The 12612-nt window shown below is 40.7% G+C and overlaps 1 protein-coding gene across 1 annotated transcript in view; it reads left to right on the plus strand.

Moving 5' to 3' along the window:
* Positions 1 to 9853, plus strand: part of SLC5A12 (solute carrier family 5 member 12) — a 45089-nt gene extending 35236 nt beyond the window's left edge. The window contains exons 11-15 of the mRNA XM_060157749.1: positions 727 to 813; positions 3504 to 3670; positions 4510 to 4613; positions 7591 to 7718; positions 9701 to 9853. Of these exons, the coding sequence (XP_060013732.1) occupies positions 727 to 813; positions 3504 to 3670; positions 4510 to 4613; positions 7591 to 7718; positions 9701 to 9853 (639 nt within the window). The remainder of the gene's footprint in view (positions 1 to 726; positions 814 to 3503; positions 3671 to 4509; positions 4614 to 7590; positions 7719 to 9700) is intronic.
* Positions 9854 to 12612: the final 2759 nt, after the last annotated feature.

Here is a 12612-nt window from a genome sequence, read left to right on the forward strand (position 1 = left end):
CCTGTGTATGTTCAAGACTTCTGCAAGGCCATGGCCCAAGGCTATAGGTTGATAGAAAACTAGCTTAATTAAAGCCCCTAACCAGTTCACCGGCTTCAATAACTTAGAGGTTAAGAGATATGGAAATGCATTTGCCAAAATCTCTCTATATCCAAAGGAGACAGAGCCATAAAAATGGGTTATAGGATATGGAATGTCCAATGTCCTCCCCATCATGTCCCAACTTAATGCTTCAACATCCTTGAGGTATTCTGCTGGGATAGCAGGAGTGGGGTAACAGACAATTATTATTATTAAAATTATAAAATTATTCAAACTAAATTAGAACAGCTGGATCAACTACCTGAGATATTCAACATAAGTTATAGATGTATTTATTAGGTACATTATTTAAAAAGCTTTTGATAAGATAGAAAATATAAACAAATCAATAAGTTCCAGCTTGAGGGAAAACTTATTCTACCAAATCCAAATTGCCTGTGTGTGTTTACACACACGTGCACACCCTCACACACGTATGTTTGTAGGCGTTTTTGGTGTTTTACATACACAGTGCTTATTAATGAGCCCAGAATGGAGAAATGATTTCCAGGAAGCACATGATTCATGAGTGGCACAGTCAGGACTAAGACTGTATTTCATCTCCGGTCCAAGAAAGGGGGTGGTCCTAGGTGGGCCACAGACTCAGGGGAGTGTAGTGTTGATCTGATCTGCTTTGACCCACAGGCTGCCCTCAGCATCCACGGCATGTGTGGGGGACCAATGCTGGGCTTGTTCTCTCTGGGAATCCTGTTCCCTTTTGTGAACTGGAAGGTAAGTCTCCCACACCCCTCTTCACACTTCCCAGCTGAGACTGGGCCCCAGACATTTTCTCCCTCCTCTCAGTCCTCCTTGGAAACGCTATTTGTCTTTGCCAGAAAAAAATGGGGGCTTCTTTCTACAGCAGAACTAAATAGAACCCCAGCCTTCCAATCTCTGACTTCAGTGAAGCTGTATTAGGAGCAGAAAGCCGAGAAAGTAGTGGTCATGAAATACCGTATGTCATGGCATCAAACCTGATTCTGTAGGGTTTAAATTGTCTTCTCTAAATTAAGAGCCCACAAAATGAAATTGAAAATAGATATTGAGATCAGACATAGTTTAGTTAAAACATGATTTTGAAAACTTTAAAAATGTAAATTTTCTTTTCTATATTTAGTTACCCAAAATTATAAGTAATTTAATTAATTAACTAATTTAAGAAAGGGAGGGGAGACCAGCCTGGTATATTGACAGCTGAATCTTCTTGGTGTTCTTGGCTGACAAGCTAGTGGTTTGCCTTTAAGTAAACATTGGTTGGATGACTATGTAGTAAACATAAATCAAAAGGAACACTTATTTGGAAAAATAGTACTATAGTAATATTTTTAAATATTTAAAATAATTTTTTCAATCTAGCAAAGTTGCCATTTATTGCCATTCATCCACTTACATGCAAATCTTTTTAGAAAGTCTTTAGACTCTAGGAAACCTGACTGTATGCATATTTTTATTTATTTACTTAGTTCTTTTTTTTTTTTTTATGCGGTACGCGGGCCTCTCTCTGTTGTGGCGTCTCACGTTGTGGAGCACAGGCTCCGGAAGCGCAGGCTCAGCGGCCATGGCTCACGGGCCCAGCTGCTCCGCGGCATGTGGGATCTTCCCGGACCGGGGCACGAACCCGCGTCCCCTGCATCGGCAGGCGGACTCTCAACCACTGCGCCACCAGGGAACCCCAGTTTTTCATATTTTTAAATATACTATAGAAGTCTTGATAAAGCCTGAGCCACATGGTATACCTAATTAGGTCTCTGTGGCTACCTGACCCTTATTGACCTCTATTCTAGATAAATCTTGTGTAGATAGGTAAAGAGAGTGGATAGATGTGAAACATTTGGGAATTTGTGGTGCTTCCTTGCAGTCTTATTAGGAGACACTTTGTTTTAATCAACTTTTCTGAGATTGAGGTTGACAGGGATAGTTTAATTCTTGTGGAGATAATATGAGGAAAGGTAATTTCCTAGCTACAAAAAAAACCTAATAACTAGCAACATAACAACTTAGTTCATTCTAAACATTAATTTATCTATGTTAGCAAGTTACGGTCCTGCTATTTAATCCAGGAAACCACCTTGTTCTAGATAGAGGAAAGTAAATAATACCAATTGGGCTCACCTCTCCCCTTGTCGTTAGCCATGGCTGATCGTACTAATCAATCATGGCTCTCTTTCCACAGAGTGTGGATGCAACCTCAGACTCCTTCTCAGCACGGCTCTCCAGGCAGCTACTATAAATCAATGAGGGCTGACTCTCCTACTGAAGTCCATTTACCCTTTACTGGTAGGCCAGGGGCCAGCATACTATATCCCTCAAGCTAAATCTAGCTGATCTCCAGTTTTTGGGTGACCTGCAAACTAAAAATGGTTAGACATTTTTAAATAGTTGTCAAAAATCAAAAGAAAAATAATACTTCATGACACATATATATCATGTGAAATTCACCTTTCAGTGACCACACGTAGTGTTACTGGAGCACAGCCACTCTCCTATGTATATATACTGTCTATGGCTGTTTCTGTGCTGTGATGGCAGAATTGGGTAGTTGTGACAGACACTGAATGGCCCACAAAACCTAAAATACTCCTTAGCTGGCTGTTAAGAAGTTTGCAGACCACTGGTCTAGACCAAGGGCCCAGGTATTCGAATCATACACATTGCTTTAGTTTCCCCCAAACTAAAATGAACAGAACATTCTGGTGCTGTAATTGAGGAGTCTTTTTTCCTGAATAAATAGAGAAACCAACAAGTTGTTTTCTGTCACAGAGAAGGCTCAGCTATCTGGCAGAGACCAGCAACATCCAGTGGTCGTGATCCCTGCTCGATTGTTCTGCTTCCTTTATAGGAGAAATGACTCATTGACTTTTAACTTTTTACCAAGAAGTATGACCCTTAAATGACAGGACTAGTAAATATACTTGCTAGTAGTTAGACTCAAACTAAAAACTCCAAACTTGGGAGTCAGAGGACTTGAGCAGAATTACTTGGGAAGAGCTACGAGGGTAAAAGTTTCTATATAGTAGTAGCTTATAATGGCTGTCAGTGAAAAATGACCCCAGCAACTCTATTATCTGAGGTTTTCCTGCATTTCTGAAACTCTTCTACTGGAAACTGAGGTTCAGTAGATGTTGAAGTGATGAGGAAGAAGCCAAAAAGGAGAAAAAAAATTCCTGCTAGAAATTTTACATGTAATGCCCACAGTAAAACCCTCCAATCTCTTCATTTAAGGAACCATGTATTCCTATGTAAAGCTACATTGTCGGGGGTTGAAGGCAGGCAGTGTAAGTGGGCTGTTTCTAGTACATGTGGCCAAGATCTGGGGTAGAAAACCAGAATCCCTGAGATACAAGACTCATCATCTCATTATTCTTTCAATGGCTTTGTCAAATCTCTCATTACTTTTTTTTTTTTTTTTCTTCTTCATCAAGGGTGCCCTAGGAGGCCTTCTGACTGGGATCATCTTGTCATTTTGGGTGGCCATTGGGGCCTTAATTTACCCTGCACCAACCTCCAAGACATGGCCTTTGCCTTTATCAACTGACCAGTGTGTCCCATCAAATGTGACAGAATCAGTGCCTCCACTGCTGTCCAGCAGGTATGCTGACCTTCAGGATAGCATCAGGTCCCAGAGAGAGGGTCACCAGGTTAGAGAAAAGTGCATTCTTCTGTGCTAAGTCTGAGACCATCTTGCTCCCCTATGAGGATCGCTCTGGGTGGTACCCATCATTGAAGAGTGTCTGGGGGCTCCAGCTTTCTGTAAATATCCATCCCTCTGCATCCTGATGCCCAAGAGTGAACTTGGCAAGAGGGCTAATTGGAGGTCTGAGTTCTCAGGTCCACTATGTTGTTTCTTCCTTACTGCCTGTGCTTATTCTATCCTCTTTTCTTGGAATGCTAAATCCTAGCCCTAACTACCTTCTTTGGTTGAGTAAAATAACCATTTTTAAAAAATAAGTTGAGGCATCATCTCACATATCAGCCTGGGTTTGACACTCTTTCTGAATATTCTCCAAATCCTTTGTTTCTCTTCCACCACGGCATTTTAGCCTATTTTATGATTGTCAGCTCCTACATGTAGACTTTGTGGCTTACTCATCTTTAATCTCCAGTGTCTGTCACAATTTCTGGCACTAAATCTGGGCCTTGTAAATGTCTGAAGAATAAATAATGCAAAAGAAATGGAAGGCACGGTCCTCATTGCAATTGTGGTTCAGTAGCAAGACTTGCAATTTACAGATGGATTGGGTTGAGTGGAATATAAAGTACAACTAGTTTACAGTCGGTTTTTTTTAAAAAAATAAAGTAACAAAAAGTTAATCTTTGGGGGTTTTGAGAGATGCCAGTCCCTAAAATGAACCCTCGGCTGTCCTGTAAGTCACTGTGAATCCTGACTTCACACACACGGAACTGATGATGTGCCATTGTTCTCTGCAGACCTGCCATTGCTGAGACCTGGTATGCGCTCTCCTACTTATACTACAGTGCAGTAGGCTGCCTGGGATGCATGGCTGCTGGAGTAATCATCAGCTTTGCAACAGGTCGGTTACATGCCTTCCTCTTCTGGGGACCAAGAAAGACGTGGGCTGGTCTCACCCACTTCTGGACTAGGCAGCTGTCTTATGGGTCTGAATTTGGGTCCACCACAAAAAGTCCGTTTTCCCAAAGAGATATTATCTACTTTCTCCAAACTGACATGTAAAAGCATCCCCCTGATTATTGTACACATGATTACTAATATGTATAGTGTATTCTTAACTATTCCCCATATAGTATTAAAAAAAGATCTTTAGACACATGGCCCTCAGGGGCCTGAGTAGGAAGAATCCTTTGCAATATATCAGTAAGAAGATTAAATATTAAGAGTGGTTCTTTTCCCCTTCATCTCGGTTTTTTCCTTATAAATGCCTTACTATCTCATGGGGTTAGCCTTTACTAACCTACTAGATAAGCAGAGGAGAGTCTTACTGTTGCTTTTGCATATGGTGTCCTTCGGAGGCCAGTCCTCTAGGCCCAGGAGTTCTGCAGTGAGCAGCTTCACTCTACGCCATTTCTGGTACCAGTGTTGACTTCCCCCCTGTACCTTGAGCCATAGTCCCTCTGATGGTTCAGTGTCCTTTTTATGCCAAAGCTCATGAAGGATTGGTGGGGGAGGATGGCATGGAATAGGCCCACTGTAATCTACTCTGCCTCTTTGGAGTATGCAGTTTAGCTGAATCAAATATTAAGATATTCTAGTTTTCCACTACCATTATATAGTCACAGGCTATACGGGAAGTCAAGATTCCTACTTAACACAAAATCTGAATGGCAATACTCCTGGTGACTTAGAAACACTGTGTGCAAGCTCCAATGCCTTATTGCTCTGGGCAAGAGATCACCAGCTCTTCATTTAAATTTAAGCCAATCTTGGCTATGATAAGGAATAGAACATAAATTTTGTAACCCCAGCCATTCATGAACTCCCCAAATATTTTTCTTTATGGAAAATGGGCTCAAATGAAAGGTGGTCTATTTATGGTGCTTAGATTTTTTCCTCAGTGCCCTAACAACCATGGAGGCTTCCTTGATCCTAGTAGGATACACCTAGACTTATCAGTTGAGTGGTCAGTCACCTTTAGAAGACAGCTAGAGTTTTAGCTGCCTGGTTCCAAAGCAGGTATTGTGGGCATCATAAATTCTAGGTATTTTCCAGATGCTTGTTGGAATTGACATGTTCTTGTGTTGATGCAGCAGCCATTATGTTGTATTTAGATGGAAACTTCTTTGCCATCTTGAGCACAAACAACTGTCCTTGTATCAACCCTTGTGTTTTATTTTTCTACAAATATCCAAAATCTTAGGGAAATGTCCTTAACACCAAAAGGAAGCACTTTATCAGAGGGTAGTTATGGCACTCGACCAAATCTTTGAAAATAGTTTTGATCCTTGCCTCCTGGTACCTATCTTCCAAATGAGGCCCTAGTGCTATCTGAACACCTTCAGGTCTGGTCACAAAGGGGCTTTCATAAACCTTCTATAACACCCAGTGAATCTTTAAAAACGTCTTAAAATGTTAACTGTTTGCAGGACAGGGTCAGTGGGGAAGCCAGAGGCCTTTTGTGGGCCTGCTCATCGTTTGTCGTATATTGTCTTGTTCTTGCTATTTGTCTTGCTTGGTCTTAATAGGTGATCATTTCAATTCTGCTTCTTCTAGATGATCTAGCACTTCGAATATATGCTATTTATGTTACTCATAAAATAGAATTATGTCTATTTTGATTAGTATCTCCAGATGGTTTATATCATTAATGATTCTCTGCATCAGCTATTAAAAGGTGATCTTGGCCCAAGACATACCTTAAAGTTTTTGTTATTACTGGTAAAATTCTACTGGGCAGTTAAGAGTTGTTTTCCTTTATCTCGTTAACCTCGTGAAATGAAAATACCATTTCCTAAGTCAAGAACAAATATCTTCATCAGTTTATTAGGTGGCCAGAACCTCCCACTCTTGAGGGCACTGTGTGGGTTTATTCTAGTCTGGTTTCCACTGCACAGCAGTTTGTACTCGTGTGAACCTTTCCAATTTGTTTCTTCATGTATCATGTAGCTACAGGTCTCAGATATAAAACCTTTAGTTATCAATTCATTAAGTTTATCTCTTAGGTCGGGGGTCAGTAAACTAAGAACACATTTGGTCCATTACTTCTTTTTATAAATAAAGTTTTATAGAAACACAGTCATGCCCATTCATATACTATTGTCTCTGTCTGATTTCACTCTACAAAGGTAGAGTTGAGTAATTGCAACAAAGACCCTCTGGCCATATGTTTACCGTACACATATATATGATTCCTGACAATTTAGAATGTAATCTATAACATTTCTCTGACAAGATCAAAGATCCAACACAGAGGTTATTAAACTTTTTACGTTAAAGGCTAGACAGTAAATATTTTAGGCTCTGCTGGCCGGAGACTCTGGTTCCACAACAGGGTTGAAGGAATAGGACATTGAACAGGTATGTTTTAATGATAAGGAAGGAGATGTCAGGGAAGTCCAGAGTAGCTGGAGGAAACATGAAGGTATTCCTTGTTCAGGATGCTGGCATGAAAGGAAGAAAAAACAGTAAAAATAATCTTCCTAATTTCACTAATACTGATTCTGATGACCTCTAATAGATCTGATTTGGTGGAAAACTGAGAGCTTTCCTAAAGGAAGAAATTATATAATTCCTGTAATCTCCTCTGCTGGCCTACAAAGGGTACTAGGAGGGTTTTCCACAATAAAATTTTAAAAATAAATATGTTGTTTCTATTTGTTTAAGGCCATGAGTTTGCCTGACCTGACAGTTTGTGGATGTTTAAAAGCAAACTCTCACTTTTTTGAGCAGTTACCAATTTCTGTATTTTAACCAATCAGGCCTCTTTTCACCCTTCTCCTAAGAAGTGACCTGCTTCTCAAGTGGACAATGCTTAAATCATCAAAGAAACTCCTGGAAGCGTGCAACAACTTATCCATTTTTCCTTTTGTTAATAGGACACCAAAAGGGCAAGGATATTCAACCGCTGCTAATTAGACCGGTTTGCAATTTATTTTGCTTTTGGTCCAAGAAATACAAAACACTGTGCTGGTGTGGTGTTCAGCATGACAGTGGAACAGAGCAGGTGAGCTGATGTTTGAGCTTCTGAATAATGTGAATTAGCTCAAAAGGATTCCCTTTCTGCCCATTTAAACCATCTACAAGGCTGGGTGCAAGGAGGGAAGGCAGTGGATATGAGAACCTGAAAGAATCTGGGTTTCCACTTCAGTTACCTCAGCTAACTAGTTTTTAAGCACGTAAATTATGTTGATAGGTAAATGTGCCTTTGGGCTGAATTGTCATTGCAACTGATCAAGTTCCAAAATTCCCTTTAATCCCTGTGAGGGTAAATTCTAGGAAAATTTTTAAAAATTAATAATAGAAAAGGAAGAAAAGAGGGGGCACATCTAGTATAATGGTGAAAAGCATGGGCTTTAGAGTCAGCCCTGGGTTTAATCCTGGTTCCATGTCTAACTTTCCTTGGGTGAGTTATTTAACCTCTTGGAACTTCAGCTTGTATCTGTGAACTGGGGGGAAACCATGCACCGTGATCTACACATGAACATCTCCACTGTGCCATGAGGTGTAAATACAAAGTAAGATTTATTGGTGGAACTTCTTAGGTAGAGAAGTGACAGGATCTACATAACCTCCCAGCTCTCCCCTTGTCCCGCTGAGAATTGTGTTTAGGCCACACAGGGCTAGGGACATTGTTCCAGTGCTATTAAGGTCTAGAGACACTGTCTGAGTACGATTAAGGTCATATCAGCCCAAGACCACCAGGAACAGCCTGTGGTCAGACCAAATTGGACTTATTGACTTGATACATACAGCAAGGGGACAGGGCTACCCCAGGGGAACCAGGGAGTGCCACTCTCAACAAGAGGGTAAAGGTTCGGGCTCCCACTGAAAGATTCTGAGAAGGGTCTAAGTAAGAGAAGTGGGAATGAAGATAAAGCCGCCTGGGGCAGCACTTCTCAAAGAGCAGCAATCACTCAATGAGTTACTATGGCAACCGGTAATTCCAAGACCTTGGAAGAAGCACTGTTTCCTGTTGGGGTTGCAACGGGTCTTATCTGTGTCTGTCCTCTCAGCCTGATTACAGGCAGGCTTTTTTTTTTTTCTTTTTTAGTGAGGGCTTATTATTGTTCTTTCAGGCCCAGATATTTTACTCTTTCACTACTTTAGGAGAGAGACTCTTCGCCCCTGTCACAACTCCTAAGATGTCATTTGTTTTCCTTCCTCAAAACACCATAATAACATGTATGTGAAGTAAAGCTGAGTTTCATAGTTTTGCCACGAGGAGAGCATCACCTTGACAAGGGCTCAGAATGGGAAAGCAATCTATTTGCTGAGATGACAGCCAGCAAAGCAATGTATTGTTTGGATAAATGGATTTTGAGGAAGTTCGAGAAGAAAAGAATCATGTTATTTACTGCTTTATAGACTTTTCTTCCCAGGCCTGAGTTTCCTGGAATAAATGAGAAATCCTGTTGATGCCGGTGGCTTCTGTTCTCAAGGCTGAGTCGAGAGCGGGAGGGGGCATTTAGTATGTCACTACCGGGCTCCTTTGCCAAAGGCTAACACTGAGCAGCCTCCTGGGAAGTTTGCATACAGGGACCCCTGTTGTAACCAGAGGCCTTGCTGTTCACGGGGGGGAGGGGGCCCTTCTGAGACACAGGTTTGTCTCTCCTCAGGAGGTAATACTACTACCTCACGGGACTGTTGCACTAGATATATAAACTTCTTCACACCACACACTGATGTATTGTGAACGCTCACTAAATTGTTCTTTCTGTTTTTATGATCATTAGAAGTAGTACCTACATGTATTGAGGCATCAAAATGATCAGTTAGGAAGTGCCTTGGGTCAGTTATTTGTACTTATTTTCATATCTATCATTTCATATTTATCTATCATTTATTTATTTCATGTTTATCATTTAGTTATTTTCATATTTATCTATCATTTTTTTCCAAAGGGAGAGGCCTAAGCAAGATTCCCTCAGTTTGATTTGGAATACATTAAGACGATCCCACTGATATGTGTCTTTCCATTTTCCTCAGGAAAACCTTGAGAATGGCAGTACCTGGAAACAAGGGGCTGACTCTGTCTTACGAAACGGCCTCGGGCGAGAAAGCGTGGTCCATGTTCCAGGCTATGATCCCAAGGACAAAAACTATGACAACATGGCTTTTGAGAAGATTACCCATTTCTAAGGCAACACACACACGCGCGCACACACACACACACACACACACACACACACACACGACACACACACACAGCCCACATACTTCTTGCCCATTGGTTAGTAGACTTCTGTACTTGCTCCTGCTAGAAGACAGGGATGTCTAATATGTATTTACACTTCAAGACCACAAATAACATGACTGTTCCCAAGAATATTCTGCAGGTTATTCTTTGGAAGACCCCACTTTCAGGTGAGAAAAAACAGCCAAGCGTTAAGTGCCCGGCAACTTCCTTTTTGAATAAACTAGGGCTTGATTTCATCGTAGTGCAAGAATCAGTCTCCTTGCTTTGTGTTATAATAAACTTCAGGGATTTTGTTTGTTGGGTTTTTCTGTAGTTTTTTTAAACCATCAAATATGTTGGAGTTTGCAGGAGGGGAGATGCATATTAAATGCTTCTCTGCCACTGCTGATAAGACAAGGGAATGGCATCCACCCCAGCACCCCCCTTCACATATATGTGAACTCATGTCACATCCCTGCATCCTGCAGGTGCAGTTAGAACACTTAACTGCTTTTTTTGTTTTGTTTTGTTTTTTTGCGGTACGCGGGCCTCTCACTGTTGTGGCCTCTCCCGTTGCGAGCACAGGCTCCGGATGCGCAGGCTCAGCGGCCATGGCTCACGGGCCCAACCGCTCCGCGGCATGTGGGATCTTCCCGGACCGGGGTATGAACCCGTGTCTCCTGCATCGGCAGGCGGACTCTCAACCACTGCGCCACCAGGGAATCCCGGAGCACTTAACTGCTTTTGATACCTCCCCGCAACCCACCCACACACCTTTAAGTCCTCTTCCAGTCATTCTTGCGATTACAGCTGTCCTGACAAAGCCTTGAAATTAATTTTGCTCAGCAAAGGAGAGGCTGGTATATTTGGTAAGTAGGAGTAATTATAACTAAATACTCTGCTCCCTTTGTGTTTTCAGTGTAGTATTTCTTCTTCCCTTCTATCACCTTACAATGAAAAATTCAGTCTGTGCTCAGTAAGAAGTCTGGAGTCTTTCTCCAGGGCTGGGTAAAGAGGAAAGGCACATCCTATAGGAAGCTGTTAGGACAATATTGTGTAAAAGAACCTTGCAGATAGCTTACCAGCCCACAGGGGATTTCAGTAGCCCTAGGGTCTTCTTTGGTGCCAAAGGCTTTGTCCACAGGATTTCTACTCTTTTTGTTCAGCTCACACCTGAAAGCTCAATGCATTCCATCAGGCTAAGGTGACAGAAGTAAAGATCTTAGTAGTTGAACTCTAGAAAATAATTGCTAAAGTTCTGGAGTAAGAGGGGACCACAGATCAAGAACTGAATTAATAAATGGAGAGGCAGTGAAAGCTTTTTGAAAGAAGCAAAGAAATAAAATCCTTAAAGGGTAAAAAAGAACCAGTGCCATATGGGCTAGATCAGAGGAAAGATAGTAGGAAACAAACCAATGTCTCAGTGTCAGGTATATTAGGGCAGGTGACAGATATTTATTTTGGTGGCCAGGTAAGATCAAGAGGCCTAGAAAGAATGTGTGTCAGCAAAGTAAGAAGAAATGGTCCAAATAGGCAGGGATAAGGAGTCGCAAAGCCTGGGTGGTTTAAATGTTACCCAGAAGGAGAAAACGTTAAAAGAAGCATGAGATAGGGGAAAAATTTTTATGAAACTGGTGTTTATTAATAGGGAGAGAAGGTAGAAAGAGGGGAAAAACAATCAATAGAGGAATTTAAAAAATAGCTGGAGTTTATAAGCCACAGTCCATTGCTTGCCTTCTCTTCTCCAGTCTCAAAGAGGAGAGGAAATAATAGGAGAGGAAGAGAAAATTGGGCTGTGGTTTACAACAGAAACAAGAAAAATGCATTCTGAAAAAGGAGGAAAGAAGTGAAAAGGGAGTACACTGGGGAAAATACCTGAAAATGAGAAGGAAAAGAATTTCTAAAAACGTTTTTGAGGTCCAGCAAGTTAATGAAGGTATTGATCTAAGTATTTGCAAATTGAGAAGTGTAATTACTTTCCAAATGATTTAGGAGTTAGGACATTTTTATCAATTAGAACTTCAGAAATACATTAGATGAGTGTTGAAATCTGGGCCAAACCTCACTGTCTTGGTCAATATGATAGAGAAGGAAAAAAAAAACAAAACCCTGAGGATAAGAATTAGATTTACAGTAGCTATCTATCTATCTATCTATCTATCTATACATATATATATACTATATATATGTATATATGCACCATATATATAGTAGCAATATATATGAAATTTATATATATATATATAGTAGCCATATATATATGAAATTTGGAATACAACTTTCACTTGGAATTCCACAAAACCAAAATGTACCATATAGTTTTTCATTTTACTCACAAATTCTCTCACAAATTTTACTCACAAATTATCCTACAGATATTTCACTAGCTCAGTACTTTCCCAGAAAGTTTTTTGGATATTTTTTCTTTCTCAGTCACTAATTTTTTCACCCGGAGTGTTATCAAAGCATAAAATGACTTGCACATGGAAAAGGGTACTATATTATTATAAAAATACCATGTGATGGAACCTATGGCATTCTGAGGTCACATTTCAGAGCTTTTAGAGGTCAGTATAGGTATCCTGCTTGATTCTTCCTGATTGAACAGATGCAAAATCTAACATTTTAGCTAGAGAGCAGATGGGGATCCACAGGGGAACCATCTTCCAGAGTACGTAGAAACTACATTTGCTGTGTAGTGAAGCAGACGGGAACTACAAGG

Source organism: Lagenorhynchus albirostris, chromosome 9 (genome assembly GCF_949774975.1).
Source record: "Lagenorhynchus albirostris chromosome 9, mLagAlb1.1, whole genome shotgun sequence".
Lineage (NCBI taxonomy): Eukaryota > Metazoa > Chordata > Mammalia > Artiodactyla > Delphinidae > Lagenorhynchus > Lagenorhynchus albirostris.